General features: G+C 42.2%; 3 protein-coding genes across 3 annotated transcripts; 1 reads left to right on the plus strand and 2 right to left on the minus strand.

Annotated features, from left to right (window-relative positions):
• Window positions 1-214: 214 nt before the first annotated feature.
• Window positions 215-2,630, minus strand: LOC106410070 (GDSL esterase/lipase At1g20120-like). Its single transcript, XM_048763563.1, has 5 exons — window positions 2,086-2,630; window positions 1,289-1,419; window positions 936-1,169; window positions 604-859; window positions 215-531 (listed from the first exon to the last, which is right to left on the minus strand). The coding sequence occupies exons 1-5, from the start codon at window positions 2,528-2,530 to the stop codon at window positions 332-334; spliced, it is 1,266 nt and encodes a 421-aa protein (XP_048619520.1). The 5' UTR covers window positions 2,531-2,630; the 3' UTR covers window positions 215-331.
• A 1,073-nt stretch (window positions 2,631-3,703) lies between these two features.
• LOC106407902 lies at window positions 3,704-13,957 on the plus strand. The gene is made up of 3 exons (XM_013848751.1): window positions 3,704-4,558; window positions 4,780-4,848; window positions 13,121-13,957. The coding sequence occupies exons 1-3, from the start codon at window positions 3,704-3,706 to the stop codon at window positions 13,955-13,957; spliced, it is 1,761 nt and encodes a 586-aa protein (XP_013704205.1).
• A 6,266-nt stretch (window positions 13,958-20,223) lies between these two features.
• On the minus strand, window positions 20,224-22,869 carry LOC106407905. The gene is made up of 5 exons (XM_013848752.1): window positions 22,353-22,869; window positions 21,766-22,274; window positions 21,012-21,554; window positions 20,682-20,954; window positions 20,224-20,478 (listed from the first exon to the last, which is right to left on the minus strand). The coding sequence occupies exons 1-5, from the start codon at window positions 22,867-22,869 to the stop codon at window positions 20,224-20,226; spliced, it is 2,097 nt and encodes a 698-aa protein (XP_013704206.1).
• Between the last annotated feature and the right edge of the window lie 536 nt (window positions 22,870-23,405).

Genomic DNA, 23,405 nt, shown 5'->3' on the forward strand with positions numbered 1-23,405 from the left:
CTGTTTATTGAATTGAATCATCACATAAACAAAAAGCGTAGGTCGTTAGAAGAAATTCAACAGCATTTTTACATTTGATTTATTTAATTAGGCGCAGCTTCTATATTTTCAAAGAGGAAAAAGTTTCAATGATATTTTTTTAATTGCCCTATAAATTAAGCACTCATCTTTTTTTAATTCCTTGTTCCATGTTAATATTATACGTATCATACCATAGTCAGGAACTGAAACATTATACCAACTAATGTTCCAAAAAATACATTAAACCAAATGAGTTACAGCTTTTATTTAGCCAAATCATATCATCAACGGAGACATCTTAAATCTACATTTATTTGTCATAAAAAGGGCTCATGTCAGTCTCTACAAACTTTTTGGTTAAAATTCTATAAGCTCTTTCCGTTGGATGGTAACTGTCCCAAAACATATAAGAAGATACATTGCTGCAAAGAAGTGATGTAAATTGGTTGCAAAGCGGGCCTAATTCGACCATCCCTGTCCCGCAACATCCTCTATCAATCTCATCAAATCCTGCAAAATTCCCCACCAAAAATGAGAAAAATAATAATAATCTTAAGCTCGTTCACACACAACAGTAGTTACCATATTCTTTGGGGTTTTGGATCATATGAGCGAAGAGAGAGTAGATATCAATATACACCAAAGTGGCGTTTTTCAAGGTCTCGGCTACTGAATGCAAACTTCTGGAGAGTTTGGTATTGAAAAGCTGAGCTGCAACGTTTATTTCATCAAAACACTTTCTCTTAAGTCCCCCTCTTGCGGTTCTTTGTATCGGTATACACCCGATTGGCGAAACACCAATGAATCCTATCTTTCTTGCTCCAGATTCATATAGTTGCTGCCAAATTTTGATCACTCTATGTTCATCAGGTTTTACTTTATCTGGCTCATATAATTTTCAAATTTCAACATACCATAGCGAAACTTGAAGCAGAGCTAGCCATATAAGAGGTATATGCATCGATGTCATATAATAATTCTTCTGCATGTGTACCATAGTATGTGTTAGCTAGATCATCGCTACCCGCAATCACAATGGCTAGACTTTTGGATATTATGTGCTCAGCTTTCTCTTTTCCCACAAAGCCTTTTACTTTCTCTATATATTCTTGAAAATATGTCAACTGGTTTGACATCGGTATTGCGCTCTTAGGTATAACATTGGTAACACATGAAAACAAAAATGTTATCAAATGAAATTAGGTTTTAAAATTAATTAATTAAGGAGAGGTAATTCGAAAGGCGAAGGATAGTCCGAAGTTATTACTACAACGATAGGTGTCAAAGGATCGAAGCCAGAACCACCCGAAGCAAATGATACACCAGTGACGAGATCTTCATGGGTTAGCCCTGGCTTCAAGTATGGCGGTAAAGTTGGTTTTACTCCTAAAAATTCCGCTGTGAAAGTAAAGACCAAAAAGATCAATTTTAGTAAGAATGTTTCCACTGAAAATACAAAAAAATATTGATTTTTTAGCTGACGCGATGCCATCTTTTCTTGATAATCCAGGTATCCGGACCTAAGTCCGACTATCCCACCGCGTCCAACCGGAACTGGAGGGTTCTGGCGGCCAAACGGAAACCATGTTAAATCCGCTGTGGCCGGGCCTCGAACTCGTATAGGAACCTCGGCTGAGGTGCCCGCCATCACGAGTTCGAGGCCCGGCCACGCGATGCCATCTTACGTAGGTTTTTTTTTGAGAATGATCTTACGTAGTTATGATGAAAATATTTTACGTATAAGTTTATGTATTAATAATTTCTATTTTTAGACCAATAAAACCAATCCAAAATTTTAAGATATGAAATGGAACAAAGTTAGTGAAAAAGGCAAATAGGGTCGTCGTTACTGTGCGAGTAACAATCATTAGATATGATCTTCTTTGTTTACTAAGCTTCTTTGTTAAATATTTTTCTATGGATTTTTTTCAACTTTATTTTGTTGCATATTTTTCAAACTTTTGGGTGAAAATCCATATATTGTAAAAAAAAAAAGTTATTTATGATTAATTTGAAAAAAAAATCTTAAGTAAAAAAATGTACTAAAAGTAAAGGCAAAGTCACCTATAAAATCAGCAGGAATCTTGCCATTGCAAAATCTACCGGTGGGAAGTCCATGTGGAAAATTCATGCCATAGGGGGGAAAATTAGCTTTGACTAATGTTGAAATGTAATCGTTATTTCCTGTGTCTACGATTGAATCACCAAATGCAAAGATCGCAGGAAACGTCGTGTTACGTGTCCTAGGGGGCGCTGGTGTCGGAGCTGGCCCTGGACTTGGACTTGGACATGGACATGGCTTTGGCTCTGGAGCCGGGGTTAGCCCTGGACTTGAAGATGGCTTCGGCTTTGGACTCGGTTGTGGAACCGGGGCTGGCCTTGGACTCGGCTCTGGAACTTGCTCTAAGCGTCTAGCTGAGGCAACGAAGAAGATAAAAAAGAGTGGGAGGAACAAAACACATCGAAATAGTTTGGAACAAGAAGGCGAAACAACATTATATTTCATCATATTGGTTATATGTTCTTACACGTCTGATAAGGAAAAAAAAAGAACTTGTTACGAAGCTCCGGAATATAAAGGAGTGTAAGACAAAAAAAATAGTATAAGTGTCTCTATTCAGATAAAAATAAATTGCGGACACAAGCATGCGGTTTTGATGGTTACAAGAAGAAGAAACTTGTCTTCTATGGCTTCTTCTCATTCATTCACACATTCCGAACTTTCCTGATATTCCGTAATTCATCACTAGTCTCACTCTCGTTTTGCATTATTTTAAATACACTACTTCAACACTGTTTCTATCCAAAAGAAAGTAAGAAAATACAACATGCTTCCATTTACTATTTAGAGAAAATTAATTGAATGTATAAGAAAAGTTGGTTTATTACTATAGTGTTAAACATCTTTTAAAAATTACTAAAATGTTTAGACACCCATAGTAAATGACTGTAAGGACCTTTGGTTAGTTTTTTTTTAATTAAAATTATTTTTAAACATTAAATCCACATCACTAATTGAAATTATACATCAGCACAATAGAAACCAAACCGTCTCTTCTCCATCTAACTACATCGAACTTTAAAAAAAAACTAACTAAGAACATTGTCTTTGTCGTCTCGAAGAAGGAACCGCGAGATACTCATCGACATTGTCTGTGTTTACTTCCTCTTCGTCGAATTAACTCTCTGTCGTGATACTCTGTTTTCTCTGTTATCATTGTGCATCGTTTGTACGAAATCGTCTTCGCCGCATTCTTATCTACGAGTTCGTCTTTTCCGGTAGGATATCGCAACGTTATATATTGTGTTTTGGTTGAGTTTGTGGGTCAGTTATGTATTATATTTCACCTGATTTATATTTTGTTGCGACTGAGATAGGGTTATGTTGCGGCTGTGATATGGTTTTGTTGCGTCTGAGTTAGGGTTTTGTTGCAACTGAGTTAGGGTTATGTTATGGCTGAGTTATCATTGTGTCATGAATAAGTTAATGTTAAGATGGCTGAGTTACTTTTATGTTGTGGCTGAGTTACTATTTTGTTGTGACTGGGTTATTCAAACATTTTGTGGCTGGGTTATCACTGTGTCGTGAATAAGTTAATGTTATGTTGTGGCTGAGTTATTGTTAAGTACGGATGTGTTATTGTTTTCTTGTGGCTGATTTATTGTTGAGTTATATGATCAGATGGATGCTGCTGAAGTTAAATCAGAGGATTACCCTCCAAGACTTTACCCTGAAGGGTCTTCTAACCTAGAAGGTAAAGATATTAATCACAATTTCCATCCAGGACATTTCCCCCACGTTAGAGAAACAATAGGACTTGATGTGTGGGAAGAATTGGTGAACTCTCCCATTGGAGTAGTTGCTAGGCTAGCTGGACGCGAAAGCATGTGGTCTGGTAGGACCGTGCACTATCTACTGTGTAGACAGCTGCGAGTTCTAAAGAAGGAGATATGGTGTCTCGTGGCTGATGAGGCCATCAGGTTTAGCTTGCTCGAGTTTGGTGAGATCACTGGGCTAAACACAGGTCCATTGCTAACAGAAAAATTTGATCCTGATCAATACAACGCGTTTTGGGGGGAGTTGAAGGTGCCGCTTGGGATGGAACCCAAGTTAGATGAACTGAAGGCAGCATTAGAGTTATGTCTGCTTTGGAGTTTTGAAAAGCGTAAGTGGTTGGGGCTGCTACTTCTTCAAGCCATGGGAGTCTATTGTTTGCATCACAATTCAAAGATACCCTTTCAAAGTGCAATAAGGGTATTCGACGATGAAGCCATGAGGTCGTATCCATGGGGTCGGACTGCATACGAAGTTCTGATTGACTCTATTAAAACGTTGGCTCCAGAAGGAGGTTTTTACACAATAAGCGACATGAAGGACGCGTTATTGATTTGGGCATATGAATCCGTCGCCTGCTTCGGTGAGAGTTTTGGGAGAGTGATCAATAACGAAGACGTTCCGCTTTTGCGATGGGGTGGAAAGCGTACACGTGCAAGTTTTGATAAATTGTTGTCTGCCGAAATCAAAGAGCATGGCGAGGTAAGGTTTGGTGGCTGAGTTATGAGTTACTTAATGGCTGAGTTATTATATTTGATGGCTGAGTTATTGTTATTTAATGGCTTAGTTATTATATTTGATGGCTGAGTTATGAGTTACTTAATGGCTGAGTTATGTGTTATTTGGTGGCTGAATTATTTTAGTTGATGGCTGAGTTTTGTGTTTGTTTGGAGGCTGAGTTTTGTTATAACCTTGTGTTGCAGGTGCGTGTGAGGAGAATGGTTTTGAAGGACTCAATTGTTGGTGTTGGGGCCGAAAACGGTTACGACGAAGTTAACGTCCAAATCCCCGAAGAAGAAAAATGTAGAAAAGTTCTTCGACAAATACTTTTTCGAAATAGATTCTTCTTTACGAAAAGCTTTGCGGAGGAAACGCGAGTCATCGGACAAGAGCCCGAAAAGGATCGTTATGCAGCGACAAAACACGTGCTCCGCTCGGTCGCTACGTAGCGACCGAGTTCGAGCCAAGGCTCAGTCGCTACGTAGGGACCGATCGTCCATTCCGCTCGGTCGCTACGTAGCGACCGAGCTCGAACCGAAGATCGGTTGCTACGTAGTGATCGAGCGCTCGGTCGCTACGTAGCGACCGAGCTCTTCCGAAACGTCGATACCACATAGTCCATGCGTTCTCGTCTACCCTTCGATGCTATCTCCCGAAGACCGTAGCGAACCCATTTCACGATTCCCCGCCATTCTAAGTTATCGATCAAACTTTACCGTAAAAACCGCGGAAAGTTCGTTCTTTATCGAAAGAAGCCGTAGTAAACGCTTCGAGTCGGAAGACGGCCCAAAGGGACCTAAGACATGACTCGAGGCCCAACTTACGATTTCTTAACCAACAGCCCGTAAGCCGCATGACGGTTTACGCTTGGTTCGCAAGGAAAGATAAATGTCAAGTTTTCGCGGATAAATACAAAATTTTGAAGATAATTACGAAGATCGGAAAAAATGGAATAACTCCATTTTTATCCTATGGCGGCTTAAGGGCAGAAGGGGAAAAGCATAAACCGACCTTGGAGCCAGTATATAAGGAGTCCTTGGCGAGAGGCATGGGAGAGGACTTTACACAGCAAACTTAGCACTTAGAGCGATTTTAGGCAATTTTCCGTTTTTGTTATTCGAGCTGTGACTCAATTAGGTTTTTGCCGTCTTAGGGTTTTAGAACTAGGAATCTCGCCGACAGCTCTCGTAGCCCAGGCACTTACCTTGTTGTAAACGCTCAAACGCAGATTCAGAATAAGAACTATCTTGCTCTCTTTTTTTATTTCTTATTTTATTACTGTTCTCGTTTCGTGTTCTGATTGCTTGGCGTGTGGTATTAGCAGATATCCGGGACCTCTGGGAAATTAGGGTTTTCCTAGTTTTCTTATTTAAACGGAAATCGACAGTGCAAATTTTGGTTCCCATAGTTTGGCGCCAGAAGGAGGGGAGGTATGGATCAATCTAACTCTCAACCACATCACCCTCAACCAGACATGTTAACTGAAGGCACGGATAACATGCAGATTCCTCTTAACGGAGGCAGCGGCACTGATCTCCACACTCCCGCAGTGGATGTATCCGCGGCCAACGCACCAGCCAACGCCGCGGCGATCGAGGAGTTTAAAAAGATGTTCGCCACCTACGAAAAAAGGTCGGAAGAACAGGATAAGCTCGTGAGAACCTTGACCAAACAAGTTGAAACTTTAATGGCAAGGACTCGAGCAATCCGCCCCCGCGGGACAACTAAAGTCCGCGGGAAAAGACTCGACTTTGCAACCCCACTCAACAGGCCTGGAGCCGCGCATGAACGACCTTCGGGTCAAAACCCTAGCGAGAAATCTCCCGTCGAAAAGAGAAACTCCAAAAGCCCTCCGCCTCCCGCGAAGGTTTCAGAGGACAACAGAGTCGAGCAAGTCGACCTGGATCGTAGCGATGTCTCCAACAATACTGATGAGGACGTCGACAGACATCCAAGGAGGACCAGAAGACCAGAAGCCGATTCACTCGGGAAAGCTCTCCGTTCGACAAACCAATGACAGAAGAGGAGGAAATCCTCTATTGGAACGAACAAGAAGAGCTGGCTGAAAAACAAACCGAGCTCACTTGCAGTAAACGCCGACAAGCGCGGAAATCTGCTGACAAACGTCAGATATACGCGATCTTCGCGACTATATCACCAAGACTGCGGCAGAATTAAGAGCCGTAAAATCCCAAATTCATCACGCTACTAGCGCGGCTCCCGAGATCGACAGGCTGCTGGAAGGGGCTCGGAAGACCCCTTTCACCGCTCGCACCTCAGATACGAGGGTATCCGATCCAGGAAAAATTAAAGTACCGAAGTATGATGGTACGACCGATCCAAGAGCGCACCTTCAGGCTTTCCACATCACGATGGGAAGAGCGAGGCTGAAGGACGGCGAGAGAGACGCCGGCTACTGCCGCCTGTTCGTCGAGAATCTAGAAGGAGCAGCCCTCGAATGGTTTGCGCGCCTTAAGCGAAACTCTATCGGGAGTTTCCGACAGCTCGCATCGGAATTTCTAAAGCAATACTCTATGTTCATAGATAGAGAAACTTCCGATGTCGATCTCTGGAGTCTGTCCCAGATGGAAGAGGAACCCCTCCGCGAGTTAGTCAGCCGATTCAAGTTGGTAATGTCCAGGGTCAGCGGGATAAGCAACAAGGTGGCCATCGATGCGCTCAGAAAGGCGCTCTGGTACAAGTCGAAATTCAGAAAATGGATATCACTCGAAAAACCGCGGACGATCCAAGACGCCCTCCACAAGGCGACGGACTACATCATGATCGAGGAAGAAACGAAAATCTTATCGCAAAAACATAATTCGGCGAGATCGTCCTCAAAAGATGTAGACCCAAAAACGAGGAAGAAGAACCCTCGTAACAACAAGTATGTCCATCACGAGGGGGAAGAACTCCAAGGAGCGCACAATTACGCGATCGGCTCAGACCAGGGCCGAACCACGGGTAATACATGGACTCGCAATCAAGGATATGATGAAAACACCTTTTGCGAGTTCCACCAGTCCCGAGGACACTCCACGACAAACTGCAAGATCTTGGGAGCAAGGCTGGCCGTGAAGCTACTAGCCGGAGAACTCTCGGAAGTGACCAGCATGAAAGATCTCATCCTCGAGACCGATCGCCCCCCGAAACCGGACAGAAATCTTCCCACGGAGAGATCCCCAAAAAAACCAATCTGGGGATAAACGCGGCAGGAGGCCAGACGACAAAGGGAACGATAACAATCGTCGTTGAGTCAACCTGATCATCGGAGGATCGCAATTCTGCAACGATACGGTTTAGGCCATAAAGGCTTACCAGCGGAAGGCGGAGTCAAGCGAAAACTGGCCTACATGGTCTCCTACCCGAGATGATCAGAACTGCTCAATCACCTTCACAACGGAGGAAGCCGGCGGGATCGATCAGCCTCACTGCGATCCGCTCGTCATAGACCTCGTCATACGAGATCTGGATGTCGGAAGAGTACTCATTGACACGGGAAGCACGGTCAATGTAATCTTCTGCGACACTCTCAATCGGATGAGCATCAAACTCGGAGAAGTAACTCCAACTCTGAAACCGCTCACAGGCTTTTCGGGCGAAGTATCGATGACCCTTGGATCGATTCAGCTACAAGTCATGGCCAAGGAGATCACAAAAATCGTCGAGTTCGCGGTAGTCGATCATCCTGCCATCTACAGCGTGATCATGGGAACCCCATGGCTCAACGCTATGCAAGCCGTTCCATCGACGTACCACCTGGGCGTCAAATTCCCGACCACAAAAGGAGTCGCAGCTATCTGGGGATGCCAGAAACAGTCGCGACTGTGCTTCCTCGCGGAACACAAGTTAAGACAGATGACGACCTCTGCAACGGCAAATCGTAAACGCACGAAGATTGATAAATCTTCGACCAACAATGTTCCAAGAAAAGACGATTTAACAACGTCTGCTGACACAGGCGCTTCGGGTGTCAAAACTCAACTTGAATCCGAATCCGACACTACAACTCAACCGGAACATCCGGAAGAGAACACTGACCCAGCCACGATCATCACGATCAAGCCGGTCAGCACGGCAACAACCGCCGAGTGAAAACACTCGTGGCATAAAACAGAACTACGAGATGGCTTGATCCTCGAAAGGGGTACGTAGGCAGCTCGTCGAAAGACGAGTTCAGCTATCCCCCTCTCTGAAAAAGGGGGGGGGGAGTGGGTGCGTATACTCGTATACTCCCACATAGGAAAAGATGCGTGATTGTAATCAAATTCTATAGAGATTTCGAAAATTTTTACGATCAATATGCGTCGCTCTTTTTAAGAAAAAATCGCAAAACAATCTCACTTCAGCACCAAAAATATACGTATAAGTCTTCGAAATAACTGCGAGACGTCGCCAAGTTAAAAATCGAGATGATACGAACAAATTGTCCGAACGCGACCACTACAAATCTTACACTCCGTTCGTCGATTGGCCCCGATGAACACATCAGCCGTCTTAAACAAACGCAACTTGATCACTCTTTTGATCTTCAAACGTCCAACACACGGATGAAAGCGCGCTACAAAAAAAATCCGAAATTTTAGTCTAGCACTTCCAGTTGGCTTAAAAATTGTCTCTGGAAAGATGCTCGATTCATACCATACAAGTCGTATAAGCCGAGAACCTATCGCGGACTTTAAATCGGTACGAATCAGGTAGAAATCGCAACAGGAAAACCGAGAGCCGGCTAGTCACCGCACAAACCTTAAAACCGAGAGTAAACCTAGGTCTTGCCCTAAACCCATCGCATTGGTCTCAGACATCTCAAAGACATGATATCTAAACGATACGAGATCCTAAAACATGTCTCTTCGTTCATATCTCAACGTTCCCGAAAGATCGTAAATAATTTTTACGAAAACTCACGTCTCGAACAAACTAACAGATTGAACGCCTCAACGAAGATAAATATTAGACGACAACTCATGTTTACTTCAAACCCACTCTAAACAAAGTAACTCAAACAAACATCCATTATATAAACCGCATAGTGGTAGGGGTTCAAAGCCACCAACGGTCAGTCCCGACAAAAACGGCCAAAATATGCCCATACAAAGTTCGAAGGCCACACTCGGCCAGACATATATGAACTAGATAAAGGGAAAAACTCCTTCCCGTCAAAACGCTCACAGATCAAAGTTAAAATTCCCGGACAAGGAAGCTCCGAATGCATCCGCGGGAAAGTTCACTTCCTCATCGTCACCGGCAAAATCAGTTGTAGCTTCTACGGTATCAGGGGAAACCGGGATGGGATCCCTGAATCTTCCCATCGATCGGAGGGATGGTCGCCTCAGCGTGAGCATGATCCTTCATGCCACCCTTCATTAACTCCATCTCCCTCTCGAAAACGTAGTCATCTTCCTGCGTCTTCCAAAGGTTCCCGACGGAGCCGCGACACTCACGGAAGTCGCCCAGCGAGTTGAAAGCGCCCTTAAGATTCCCGTACTCAACCTGGAATTGAGAAGCGCGAGTCTTCATCACCTCGACGATTTCCCTCTTGCCCTTCCGTTCCGCCCTACGAACAGCCCTGGCATGATCACGAGCGAGTTGAGCGTCTCGCGCCTGCATCTCGTCTCGCATGCGAGCAAGATCCTTTTCCGCCTTCTCCGCTTTAAAGCGATAGATCATGGCCTCTCTATGGCTCGCCTCAATGGCCGATCCAAGCAAGTTCAAACCCTATAAAACCGATTGACACGTTATAAGCAAAAAATAATATTAACGATCGTCAAAATTCTTAAAGTTTATACCCCGTTAATGATACGAGATCCTTCCGCGACAACTTTCGGCCTCTCTGACTCGCTCATGGCCTGAGGAGCGTCAAAGCCCAACGGAAGACCAGCGAATAAATCATCGAAGTCCGGAATAGGGACCTCGCTCGTACCGCTTCCATCGCCGAAAGCAAGGTTCGGATCCCATCCTGGAAGCATGCAATCGTCCACCGAAAACTCCAGGTCGCCGAGATCAATATCTTTCCCCTTCGAAGAGTTCGGCCCCGTCACAATCGTGGGAGCGGCGTTGGGACCTTGGTCTTCAGGTTCGGAATCACTCCTTGTTTCTCCGCCCAAAGCAGGACCAGGATGCACAAACCTCAGCGCCTTTCGAACTCTCTTTGGCGTAAAGGAAGTCCAGAAAAAAGGACCATTCCTGAGCAGATCCCTCATCGCAATAATGTCCTCAGGAAACGGAGCAAGAGGGTTGATAAAGGGACGATTATTTCGGCAACCTCCGAAACAGTGGGATACAACTCTCCTCAACGGATGCTGCGTCTACACGAACAAAGAAGAAAAACTTCCTCCACGAGTTGAAGTTAGAAGTGAACCCCTTTACCACTGACATGAAGTTCCGAGGAACCAGCCTGTACGTGTCCGTGTCCCTGATGATCTGTAATCGAAGAAGCGCTTCGAAGTGATCGACGGTGAGAGAGAGACCATGCTCGTAGCTCAGGACCAGGATCTCTATGAGGTGATGGATGCCAAGAGGATTCAGTTTGCTTATCGCCACCCCGAAACGACCCAACACACAGACGATAATCTCGGGGATCGGGAACCACAAACGGCAACGCACTACGAATGCCTCGTAACATGTAAAGAAGCCCTCTGGGGGACTACTAGCGCATTCTTCTTGACGAGGAACCCTGAATTACACCGCGTCCGAAATATGATAGAACGACCGCATGACCTCGAGGAATTCACTAGTACTCCTGCTCGGTGCACCTGCCTCCACCGGGCGATGGTTCATGATCGGGAACGATTTTTCTTTGGGAGGCGTGATCGAACCGTAACACGCCACCCACCATGCCTCGTTCTCGGCTGGGTCTACCGAATGAGGAACGAATTCCATCTTCGGCACTCGAAGCTCTTCAGAAATGTTCGCGGGCAAGGACCCTTTCTTCGAAATCCTCTTCTTACTCGACATCTCGTGTTTTTCTTTTTAAATCAAGAAGGAAATGATATAGAGAAAGAAATTTTCAAGAAAAACCTCTCTATGAGAATGAGTAAGTGTGAAGTAAGTGTGAAGATTGTGAACAAGTTACCTCCCTTCTTATAAGCATGAGAAATTACTATTTACTTGCGGATTTTTGGACACGAACTTCGCCCAAATACACCAATCTCGTCCAAACTCGGCATACCGCACATTGGGACCTCGCTAGAAATCTACGCTCCCAACGAGCTGGGGGGCTAACTGTTGGGGTCGAAAACGGTTACGACGAAGTTAACGTCCAAATCCCCGAAGAAGAAAAACGTAGAAAACTTCTTCGACAAATACTTTTTCGAAATAGATTCTTCTTTACGAAAAGCTTTGCGGAGGAAACGCGAGTCATCGGACAAGAGCCCGAAAAGGATCGTTACGCAGCGACCAAACATGTGCTCCGCTCAGTTGCTATGTAGCGACCGAGTTCGAGCCAAGGCTCAGTCGCTACGTAGCGACCGAACATCCATTCCGCTCGGTCGCTACGTAGCGACCAAGCTCGAGCGTTCGCCCAGTCGCTATGTAGCGACTGAGCTCGAGCCGGAACTCGGTCGCCACATAGCGACCGAGCTCGAACCAAAGATCGGTCGCTACGTAGCGCTCGGTCGCTACGTAGCGACCGAGCTCTTCCGAAACGTCGATACCACATAGTCCATGCGTTCTCGTCTACCCTTCGATGCTATCTCCCGAAGACCGTATCGAACCCATTTCACGATTCCCCGCCATTCTAACTTATCGATCAAACTTTACCATAAAAACCGCGGAAAGTTCGTTCTTTATCGAAAGAAGCCGTAATAAACGCTTCTAGTCGGAAGACGGCCCAAAGGGACCTAAGACATGACTGAGGCCCAACTTACGATTTTGTAACCAACAGCCCGTAAGCCGCATGACGGTTTATGCTTGGTTCGCAAGGAAAGATAAATGTCAAGTTTCCGCGGATAAATACGAAATTTTGAAGATAATTACAAAGATCGGAAAAAAATGGAATAACTCCATTTTTATGCTATGGCGGCTTAAGGACAGAAGGGGAAAAGCGTAAACCGACCTTGGAGCCAGTATATAAGGAGTCCTAGGCGAGAGGCATGAGAGAGGACTTTACACAGCAAACTTAGCACTTAGAGCGATTTTAGGCAATTTTCCGTTTTTGTTATTCGAGCTGCGACTCAATTAGGTTTTTGTCGTCTTAGGGTTTTAGAACTAGGAATCTCGCCGACAGCTCTCGTAGTCCAGACACTTACCTTGTTGTAAACGCTCAAACGCAGATTCGGAATAAGAACTATCTTGCTCTCTTTTTCGATTTCTTATTTTATTGTTGTTCTCGTTTCGTGTTCTGATTGCTTGGCGTGTGGTATTAGCAGATATCCGGGACCTCTGGGAAATTAGGGTTTTCCTAGTTTCCTTATTTAAACGGAAATCGACAGTGCGAATTTCGGTTCCCACAGTTGGCCGGGTGAAGCTGACGACCCTGAACTCGTTAGCTTGATAACAGACATTCATGCAGGTAGATTTGTGAAAGGTTTTTGGGAAGTGCAGGGGAATGCAAAGGGGAAGGGGAATGCGAAGAAGAAGAAAATGAAGGGTGGAGTTTCGTCAGAAGCTGAGCCACCCACTAAGAAGCAGAAGAAAGTTAAGACACAAAATGAGTCTGAAGCTGCTGCTGCGGGAAAGGGTTCTAGCGAGAAGGAATGTACCAAAGATTTGAAGTTGGAGAACAAAGCGACTCTGACGACCATTGTGAGTACTCTGGATAATATTTCCAGAAAAATTGATCAGATTGACTCATGGTTGGAAGCTTACGAGTTAGACAGGACCAGACCATTGATGGACCAAAAGACCATTGATGACAGGGTGAAAGCTTTACTGGAGGAGCGTCTGAAAGATCTGGGGGTTGGAGAAACTCTCGAAAACAATGATAACCGCTCTCCACCATTACCAGTGGTTCAAACGCAGCAGAAGTCTGTCAATAGTCCAGCGTTAGCTGCGACTCCTGGTAAGGTTTTTGGACCGAAGAAGAATTTGGCCAAGGAGCTTGATAAGGAATCAAGGGTGAAAAGGACTTTGGATGAGGAGTTTGGTAATGTCGCTAAAGCTACTGATCTTGATAGTCAACCTCTTGATTTCGTAGTAATTTCTCCAGCAAAGGCTACTAAGGATGATAAGGATGCTAAGGTTCCAGCCTATGGACGTGGCTGCAGGGGCAACCGTATTGTTAAGGGTGAGGAAGCCGATGAGAAGGAAAAAGCAGCGCAGGCAGATGCTGCGTTTAAGAGGAAGGAGAAGGCTGAGGCTAAGAAAAAGGTGGCTGAGGCTAAGAAAAAAGATGCTGAGGCTAAGAAAAAAGAGGCTGAAGCTAAGAAAAAAAGAGGCTGAGGGTAAGAAGAAAAAAGAGGCTGAGGGCAAGAAGAAACAAGAGGCTGAGAGTAAGAAAAAAGAGGCTGAAGCTAAGAAAAAGGAGGCTGAGGGTAAGAAAAAAGAGGCTGGGTTAAAGAAGAAACAAGAGGCTGAGCTAAAGAAGCGAAAATAGGCTGAGTTAAAGAACAAAGAGGTGACTCCATCTGGAGAGGACAGTGTATTTGCTGATGTGACTGGCAAAGTTGTTGGGGGATAGAACGAATTTGCGCCGGAGTCTGACGTCGAGGGATCTGAACTGGTTAGATCTGCCATAATTAAGGAATATCGGGAGAAAAGTGTTCAGTTAACTCCAAAAGGGTTTTCAAAGGCGGCAGTTTCTTCACCAGCAGTTTTTCCGTACGTAGGAGAGAATGGAACGACGTGCATGAGGAAAAATGTTACTCCTTCATCAGTAATATATGACCCTCTGGCACCTGTTGATCCGGTGCTACTCGAAAAACTGATGCAACACATTAAGGGAATTCCACCCAAGCACCAGCAGATAAACCAGCAGTCCTCTCCGCTAATCATGAGGGTGATTTCTACAGCATACTCATCCATGAAAGACCGTGGCCGGAAAAGGAATATGGATGGGTGTTTGATAATGTAAGTCTTTAGTGCGGCTGAGTTATATATTAATTTTATTATATTTCGGCTGAGTTATATATTTGATTACGGCTGACTTACATATTCTTTTAGTACGGCTAAGTTATATATTATATTACGGTTGACTTACATATTCTTTTATTATATCACGGCTGACTTGTTAATATTATTTGTGTAGCATGTCGTTGCGTATTTGAACGTCCTCATTAAAAGGTCCATGCGAAATCCCACTCCATTCTGGTCCAAGCGGATTGCCTTCGTTAACGTTTGGCGGCAAAGTTTTTTGATTCACGATTTCACTCAGTTCAAGATAAAACCTAGTATGTTCAATTTCAAAGGCAATGGTTATGAAGATATGTTAAAGGGTAAGCTTCCCAAACACTGTCCAACAAACTTAAAGTGGTATGAAGATGTGGATCACTTGTACGGATGTCTTCAAACCGGCGGAAATCACTGGGTTGCGTATCATGTGGATCTGAAGAAGGGGAAGATTGATTGCTACGATCCAATCTTTGGAGAGGCAACACCCGAAAGTGAGCAGAGAATTCTAAATTCATTTAAACCGCTGACGCACATGATTCCGTATATGTTGAGTGATCATATTCCTACCAATATCCGAGCCCCTAGTAAGAAGAAGTTCTCATTCAGAAGGAGGAGCAAAAGATACACTCCACAAAACACCCAGATTGGCGATTGTGTGGTGTATTCGTTGAAGTTTGTGGAGTGTCTAGCACTTGGTGTAACGTTTGATGGGATAAACGATAACAATATTCAAGGTTTACGGATGAAGATGGCAGCAGAGATCTTCGATGAAGGAGGAAATACTGTGATGAGCAGTTTGCTGGCTAATTGAACCTGTGTTTATTATTTTGTACTTGACATATGTTGATGTTTTGTACTTGACTTATGTTATTTTGTACTTTATTAAGTACTTGACTCAGTCTTATCGTTTTTATAACCCAGCCGTTTCGTATATGTGTAACTCAGCCTTACCCCAAACATACCCTAGAATCGTAAAATGTTCATATAACTCAGTCGTATCGATTAGTATAAGTCAGCCGTTACGATATTATAACTCAGCCATACCTCAAACATACCCTAGAATCAAAAAAAATTAAATGTTTATACTTTAAAATGTTAAATTGAAACTCCAATTATAAATTTGAAGTGAATATATAATCAACTGAATGTGTCTTCTATATTGAATTTACGAGTTTAGAATCAATCATGATCTTGAGGTATATGTTGTCTTACAATTACTCATAAACTTAACTGATATATATAAGGTGTGAGCATAACTCAAAACTCATAAACTATTATTGTGTTATTTATTATGAATTTTTGTTTTTATAATATTTCTTGCACCATAAATCCAAATTCCAAACCAAAAAACCCAAAAAAGCAAACCTAAACCCTAAATAAGCAACCCTAAACTCTAAACCCCATTTACTAAGTCAGCCGTAAATGTTAAAGTAACTCAGCCGTAAAGTGTAACTTAATCTTGACGTTTGGCGGGAAAAAGATAACTGATTCTTGGGAAATTTTAACTCGAGACGTTTGACGTTCTGTACCTCTCTATATATTGTCTCCTCTCTTACACTTTTCTCTCTCTAGAAAAAACCTAAACAATATCTCTATATCCCCATCAAAAGTTATGCTGATTGTTCCTGGTTATTCAACGATGTTAGAGAACATTGTCAATGCGATACTAAGCTCTGCAAATCGTGAAAACCTCCCTCTTCTATACCCTGGTCCGGGAGAATTGCTTGACACAACCAGTACTATCTGGTTCAAATTTTTAAGTGATCTCTCCCTCGTCATCCCGTCGATTCTTGTGGAAGGATGGGTTCATGATTGGCCGACATACCGCGCCATTCCCGATCATTTTAAGGAACGATGGTTTCTTCAACTCGCTGTAAGAACAGTTTGTCCACTTAAAATGGCAGCATAGCGTCGCTGAGTTATTTTTATTTTGTGTTCTCAACAGTTTTGTATTCTTTTTTGTTGTAGCGCAAAAACACGTGGGATCGAAGGCATAATTTGACACTTTGGACACATTTTAATCATGTGGCCAGAACGCTATTTCGTTGCCAGATGCGCCATTTGAAGAGAACTTGGGCAAACGGAGGCGACAAGCCTCCGTGGATGTTAACAAGAGTTTGGCGTGATCTCGTCCACATATTTGAAAAGTTTGGTCCTGACAATTTTGGTTTCTGAAAGTGATGCCTTGTCTATATTTTGAATCTGATAATTTCGGTTCCTGAATGTAAACATGTCGAATTCAAATTTCTTTTATATTAAGTACTATAACTCAGCCATAATGTGAATATAATTCAGCCGTATCTGCTAAAATAACTCAGCCAGAACGTATAAGGTAACTCAACTTTGAATGTTAATTAAACATAAACCCAGCCATAAGTGACCGAAACTCAGCCGTTATTAAACTTATGATAATTCAGCCATAGTAAAACATAGCCAAAACCCAGCTGTGAATGTTAATATAATACATTTCTAATGGGACGTTTCCACTTGCTTGATTGGACTGAGTTGTCGATTAATTATGGCGCGTGTGGAAAATTCGGCTCAAACATAATATCGAGGCTAATTATTAAGAGTTTGAAATACACGGCTGCCACGCATGTGTCGAGAGATTTACAATATCGAGACATTTAAATATTATTATATTAAATAAAAAGGAAATAAGAAAACGACGCCGTTTCATCATGTCGTCTTCTTACTCACCCTAATTCCATTTAATTCCATTTTGTTTCTGAAATTGTTTTGAGAATCAAAATGTCTTCTTCATCCTGCGTTTCAGGAAATTCTTACAGACGACGTTTGAACGCGGAAAGAGGAACACCAAAACAATGTTGGTGTGGTGAACCCTGTTACATTTCTACATCTGGAACCGCTACAAATCCAGGAAGATTGTACTATTGTTGTAGAAAAGGATATAATAAGGTTCGTTTTGGTTCTTATTTCGCATGTTCTGTAACGTAATACTTAGATCTGGTTATATTGTGAAAATGGAGACATTTATTCAAATGGGCGGATGAGTGTTTGGTTGAAGAGGTTGAGGATATAAAGTCACTGATAAGTGGCATGAACAAAGACATCTCGGAATTCAGACTTAACGTTGATCGGTTGGAGAAAGAGATTGAAGTAGTGAAGACGGCGTCTGAGGGAAAAGGAGAAGAATGTATGAGTCAGGGTCGGTGTTTGAGGAATGTGGTTGTTTGTGGGGTTGGAATGTCGTTACTTTGCTACTACTACTTCTTTGTTTAGTAATGTTTTGTACATATAAGTCAGCCTATGTTTTATGTAACTCAGACTTAATGTCTTACAGTAACTCAGCCGTCAAGTAATCTAAACGTTTCCGAAACTCAGCCATAATAAAACATAGCCAAAACTCAGCCAAAACGTATAAGGTAACTCAGTCACAACTTTAAGCTAACTCAGCCAAAACGTATAAGGTAACTCAGTCACAACTTTAAGCTAACTCAGCCAAAACGTATAAAGTAACTCACTCACAACTTTAAGCTAACTCAGCCAAAACGTATAAAGTAACTCACTCAGAACTTTAAGCTAACTCAGCCAAAACGCATAAAGTAACTCACTCACCCAATTTCATTATTAATGGGACGTTTCCACTTGCTTGATTGGACTGAGTTGTCGATTAATGGTGGCGCGTGTGGAAAATATCGATGTCTTTATAATATCAAGACGATTTATACTTTAACTCCGCCAACAATATGAGAATATCGAGGCTAATTATTACTCCCTCCGCTTGCTTGATTGGACTAAGTATTTAATTGACGTTTTACATGTCTGCACGTAAATTAAGAAATCTGAACGTTTTACATGTCTGCACGTAAATTAAGAAATTTGAACGTTTTTCAATGCACGTAAATTAACCTCTTTTCATTGGTGTTTAATGCTAATATGATTTTATATTATGTGACCAAAACTCAGCTTAATTAAACAAATGATAATTCAGCCATAATTAAATATAAACCGAGCCATAATTCAATTATAAATCAGCCAAACGAAACAATAAATCAGCCGTCATAAAACAATAACTCAGCCATTATTAATAACGATGTTAATAACTCTGCATGATGTTTGTTGATGTTTGCATGATGTGTGTGCTTGAAAACAATAAATCAACTGTAATAAAACAGTAACTCAGCTGTAATTAAATTATAAATCAGCCAAAAGAAACAATAACTAAGTCTTCATTACATTAATTTGTAGTCAGACATACATAATGGCATAGCAAAGAACTTAAAAAGATAAAATTCTGATAGATTACATCTTCACCACTTCCTTGTGTCCCTAATAATGCTTATCGGTTCAAAATCACGTAAGAATGTGCCCTTTGATCCAGAAACAGCGCTCACACATGTTGTCATCCTTAGTCATATCAATGTGCCACAAGCAGAGACATTGTCGCTCCACATGTGTTGCACATTGGCATCTGTAGAACGACGGAACATAAGCTGAAACAAACAACGCCCTATTTTGGCGGAACTCGTCAGAATGCCACAAACCCCATCCCCATTTAACAGATTGCACTAGTTTCCCTATCCAATGAACTGATTCTCTTGGAGTACTAGCAAAATACTGCCCATCACAACAAAAGATTGCTCGAGTCATTTTGTGTGTATACACAGTACGCTCATATCCTGCATCTACTGCACGCTTCATGAGAGAAAGCCCTTTTTCTTTAAGGCCGAATGCGAAGAAGAACTGTGCACCCTTTATATAAAGTGTGCTTTGATTTTCCTCAGCGTAGCAAGATTTCAACAATGAAGAAGGCATATTGAGTCCCCAGGGAACGGATAACACATCGTAGAAATGGTATACACCACGCCGCTCTGCTAACGCCTTCATCGACTTGGACGATGCTTTGAGGCCATAGAGATCTTGGAAGGAGTTACGGGCCACACGTTCAACCACCAACGCCTGAATTTCTTCAGGCAATTCAAGAAGAGGGAAATATTTCATTTACTGTGAAATTGATTTTGAGAGAGAGAGAAATTGTGTAAAAAATAGAGAGTTAACATATAATTGTTCGAGAAGTGCCTTATTTATTGACAGTAAAACGGTTTTCATATCGCGACGTTTCTTATAATGGGCGGGAAGTTATTCCATAACCCATCCGTAATACAAATTCATTCAATAAATCAGCCGTTTGAAAACAAAAACCCAGCCGTAATACAAAAAATGAAAATCCCTAATCCAGCCGTAACACATTTACATGAAAACAGAAACACAGCCATAATACAAAAATATGAATATCCCTAATCCAGCCAAAATACATTTACATGAAAATAAAAACACAGCCGTAATACAAAACATGAAAATCTCTAATCCAGCCGTAATACCAAAAACATTAAAACAAAAACACAATCGTAATACAAAAACATGAAAATCCCTACAACACTTGCTTACATCGGACAAGTTTCCGCATTATGTCCACTCTGTCTACATCGAGAACATGTGTGTTCTTTCCTAGGATGTTTGTTTTGAAGTGCAACTTCTAAATCAGATTTTATCCTATTTTTCTTAGGTCTTCCTGGCTGTTGACGAATAGACGGGGGCAAGCACGGTTTGTTAGCCACGATTTCTGGAACAGGTTATGCTGAGTCAGCCGGCATGACAGATTCAGCGTATGCGCTCACCAAATATGCACTGTTATAGTAAGGACTGCACAGGGATATACGACAAACATTGTTGTACTCCGCAGCTGCGATTGCGTGTACACATGGTAATTTATCGCGTTCGAAACGACGACATGTGCACTTTCGAAATGACGACATGTGCGCTTTAACTTCAGTGTGATGATCATCAATCCTTTGGACCGTCAACTCTCTGGTGGCAGTTACACGACCCTATTAACAAAAAAAGAATAAATATGAAACGACTGACTTGTTACATATTACGGCTGATTTAAGAACTACCAAGGCTGAGTTAAGAATTTTATGAAACGAATGACTTATTACATACTACGGCTGATTTAAGAACTACAAAGTCTAATTTAAGAATTTTATGCATTTTAAAGACAGACTTATTTTTACTGTTACGACTCACTTACATGTAGTAGTTTCTCGACACCACGCGTAAGCGTCGTTGGCTGCGACCTGGCATCCTCTCTCCGTTCAGCAAACCATCTGGTCATCAACGCCCGTATCGATTCTAATATTCGAACAATGTTTAGACCTCTAGCATTCGACAATGCTCTGTTCATTGATTCTGCTATGTTTGTAGTCATCAAATTGTACCTCTCACCTGGGAAATGAACACGCGTCCACAGTCGGACATCAGCTCTTTGGAGGTAGCCGTGAAGTGCAGGATTAATGGCTTCAATCTCCTCAAAAATCGCAGTAAAGTCAGAAATCCTAAAACATCATGCCGCTTTCTTCACCAGACGGAATGCATCTTTTCCTTTGTACCGTCCCAATATGTTCTTATATAAATGGTAGGTGCATATTCCCCGAGCAGCTAACGGATACACATTTCTAATTGCTTTCCCTATCGAGTTATGCATATCCGAGATTATCGCAAGACCCTCGTCGTCAGGAATCAGAAGTTTTAGTTGCGTAAAAAACCAATGCCACGAATCATCATTTTCTGTGTCAACCACTGCGAAGGCTATTGGAAAAATCTGAAAGTTACCGTCCTGAGCTAGTGCTCTGAGTAGCGTCCCTTTGTATTTACCATTGAGAAACGTACCGTCGACTACAACAACTTTGCGCATGAAAGGAAACCCATTTACGCTCGCACCAAAGGCAAGAAACACATACATGAATCTTCCAAGCTCATCGATTTGAAGACGCGTAACTGTACTCGGATTTTCCCTTCTTATCATGTATAAGTAAGAAGGCAAGATTTCAAACCCACACTCAGGTGTTCCCTCATCGATTTCCCATGCAAATTTCAGCGTCCGGTGTGATTTCCAATAATTCATCTGTTCACATGAAAAAACGATCCTCATAACTCACCCGCATCAAATAATTAAGACAGCCACAACGTAAAAATAACTCAACCCTATCTTTACTATAACTCAGCCGCATCTAACATTATAGTAACCCAGCCGCATTGTATGAATATGTCAGCTGTTATATTTGATATTACTCAGTCGTATCGTTAAAATAACTTAGCCACAACAAAGTAATTACCTTTATACCAAACTGCTTAGTGATAGCTATTCCGACGCTCGTAGGGCGAACGGTCGGACCAACGTCGCCGAGAAAGTTCTTGTACAACTCTCCTAAAATATTTGGTGTTGCTTGTCGAGATCGATTAGAACGCTCTGTGCAGGAACATGTATGCTTCGAATCGTAAATACGAACATGAAACGCCGGGGATTCTCCTTGGGTAGAAGCACGAACTCTCCAGAGACATCCATCAACCCAACACTTAACAACGTATGATGTCGGGGTTGATGTTTCTACATCAAAATCAAATTGATGCCTCACTGTATGAAGTTTCAGTCGTCTCTCCAAATCGTCTTTAATCTCGTATCGTTGACCTACCGCAATGTCTATCGACGACATCTCCAACCTTAGAACCTCCAGATTCCCTTTAGATCCGCTCATCGAGAAGTTCTGATATCTCTTCTTGGGAGGTAGCGTTAGTGAATCTTCGTCTTCTGTAGGAGACTCGCCGTATGAGTTGAAGTTATCATCTTCAGATGACGCACCGTCCGAATCGTCGAACATATCAAATCGTCTTTCAAATTCATCATCTTCTTCGTTTTCTTTGCCTATTTCATCTTCTCCGACTACGTCGTGTTTTCCTCCTTCGACATTACTAGAGCAGTCATTCTCATTGTCCTCTTGTTCCTTCTCCAAACTGCAACCATCGTAACTCCCACTGTAATTTTTGTCTCTGGACTCAACTACTGAAGCTTCTACTTCTGAGCTAAAGCTGAAAAATGTTTTACTCTTCTCTCTTGCTCTGTTCTCCGTAATCTCCACACAGAAACGTAGTTGTTCGATTTTCTTTAGGCTTAGAAAACCTTGCAATTGTCGAGTATTGGACACGTAAACTGGTGGAGTGTCGTGCGCCATTGTTTTCAATGCTTTATTCGAGAACATGTAGCTAAGCTGAATATGATCCCTCAAATCATTCAATCTGTAATCTTCGAGAACAGTTTTTGCGAAATCTTCATGTATTGTCTTCTCATCTAAATGAAGAACTCTACACCCTCTTCTGTCGACGTTGAATACATATCTGTTTTTCTTAATCCAGTTACCGGAAACAATAACTACCGGATCCATAACCAACTGAGAAAGATGAAAACGATAGATAAATAACATGCAGAAGAACATGAACAGTCTCATAAACCAAGTTGTAAATTTCGTTCGTTAGTGATGACATGGCAAATCCGAGTTGATGACATTGCGGATTTCTTGCTCGTATCTTGGATTTTTTTACAAAACTCAACCAACAAGTTAGTATTATCTCGGCCTTAAAGTAACAATAACTCAGCCGTCTCGAATTTAAATAACTCAGTCATGTCGTATTTAAATAACACTGCCAATTAACGATAACTCAGTAATTATGAAATTAAAACTCAGCCGTAATTGTAGAGAACCAAGCCATAAACAAAAATCAGCCGTAATTAAAAGACAACCCAGCCGTAAATTAAAACATAACCCAGCCATAATAATGTCATAACAAAGTACATTAAAAAAAGATAAGATTCAATACAATACATCTTCACCACTCCCTTGTGTCCCTAATCACGCTCATCGGTTCAAACTCACGGAAGAAGAGCCCCACCTCTTTGATCCAGAAACAGCGGTTACACATT

Source organism: Brassica napus, chromosome C7 (assembly GCF_020379485.1).
Source record: "Brassica napus cultivar Da-Ae chromosome C7, Da-Ae, whole genome shotgun sequence".
NCBI classification, from domain to species: domain Eukaryota; kingdom Viridiplantae; phylum Streptophyta; class Magnoliopsida; order Brassicales; family Brassicaceae; genus Brassica; species Brassica napus.

What these genes read in the sequence shown, in the direction of transcription:
- LOC106407905 (XM_013848752.1), bottom strand. Translation starts at nt 22,869, where the DNA reads ATGGATCCGGTAGTTATTGTTTCCGGTAACTGGATTAAGAAAAACAGA. An exon ending in CTAAGCAGTTTGGTATAAAG is followed by an intron (nt 21,555 to 21,765) that starts GTAATTACTTTG and finishes TCATGTGAACAG; the next exon opens with ATGAATTATTGGAAATCACA. An exon ending in GAAAAGATGCATTCCGTCTG is followed by an intron (nt 20,955 to 21,011) that starts GTGAAGAAAGCG and finishes ATTTTTGAGGAG; the next exon opens with ATTGAAGCCATTAATCCTGC.
- LOC106410070 (XM_048763563.1), bottom strand. Translation starts at nt 2,530, where the DNA reads ATGATGAAATATAATGTTGTTTCGCCTTCTTGTTCCAAACTATTTCGA. An exon ending in CTGCTTCAAGTTTCGCTATG is followed by an intron (nt 860 to 935) that starts GTATGTTGAAAT and finishes AAAATTTGGCAG; the next exon opens with CAACTATATGAATCTGGAGC. An exon ending in CCAAAACCCCAAAGAATATG is followed by an intron (nt 532 to 603) that starts GTAACTACTGTT and finishes GGAATTTTGCAG; the next exon opens with GATTTGATGAGATTGATAGA.
- LOC106407902 (XM_013848751.1), top strand. Translation starts at nt 3,704, where the DNA reads ATGGATGCTGCTGAAGTTAAATCAGAGGATTACCCTCCAAGACTTTAC. An exon ending in AAATCAAAGAGCATGGCGAG is followed by an intron (nt 4,559 to 4,779) that starts GTAAGGTTTGGT and finishes CTTGTGTTGCAG; the next exon opens with GTGCGTGTGAGGAGAATGGT. An exon ending in CCGAAAACGGTTACGACGAA is followed by an intron (nt 4,849 to 13,120) that starts GTTAACGTCCAA and finishes TGGGAAGTGCAG; the next exon opens with GGGAATGCAAAGGGGAAGGG.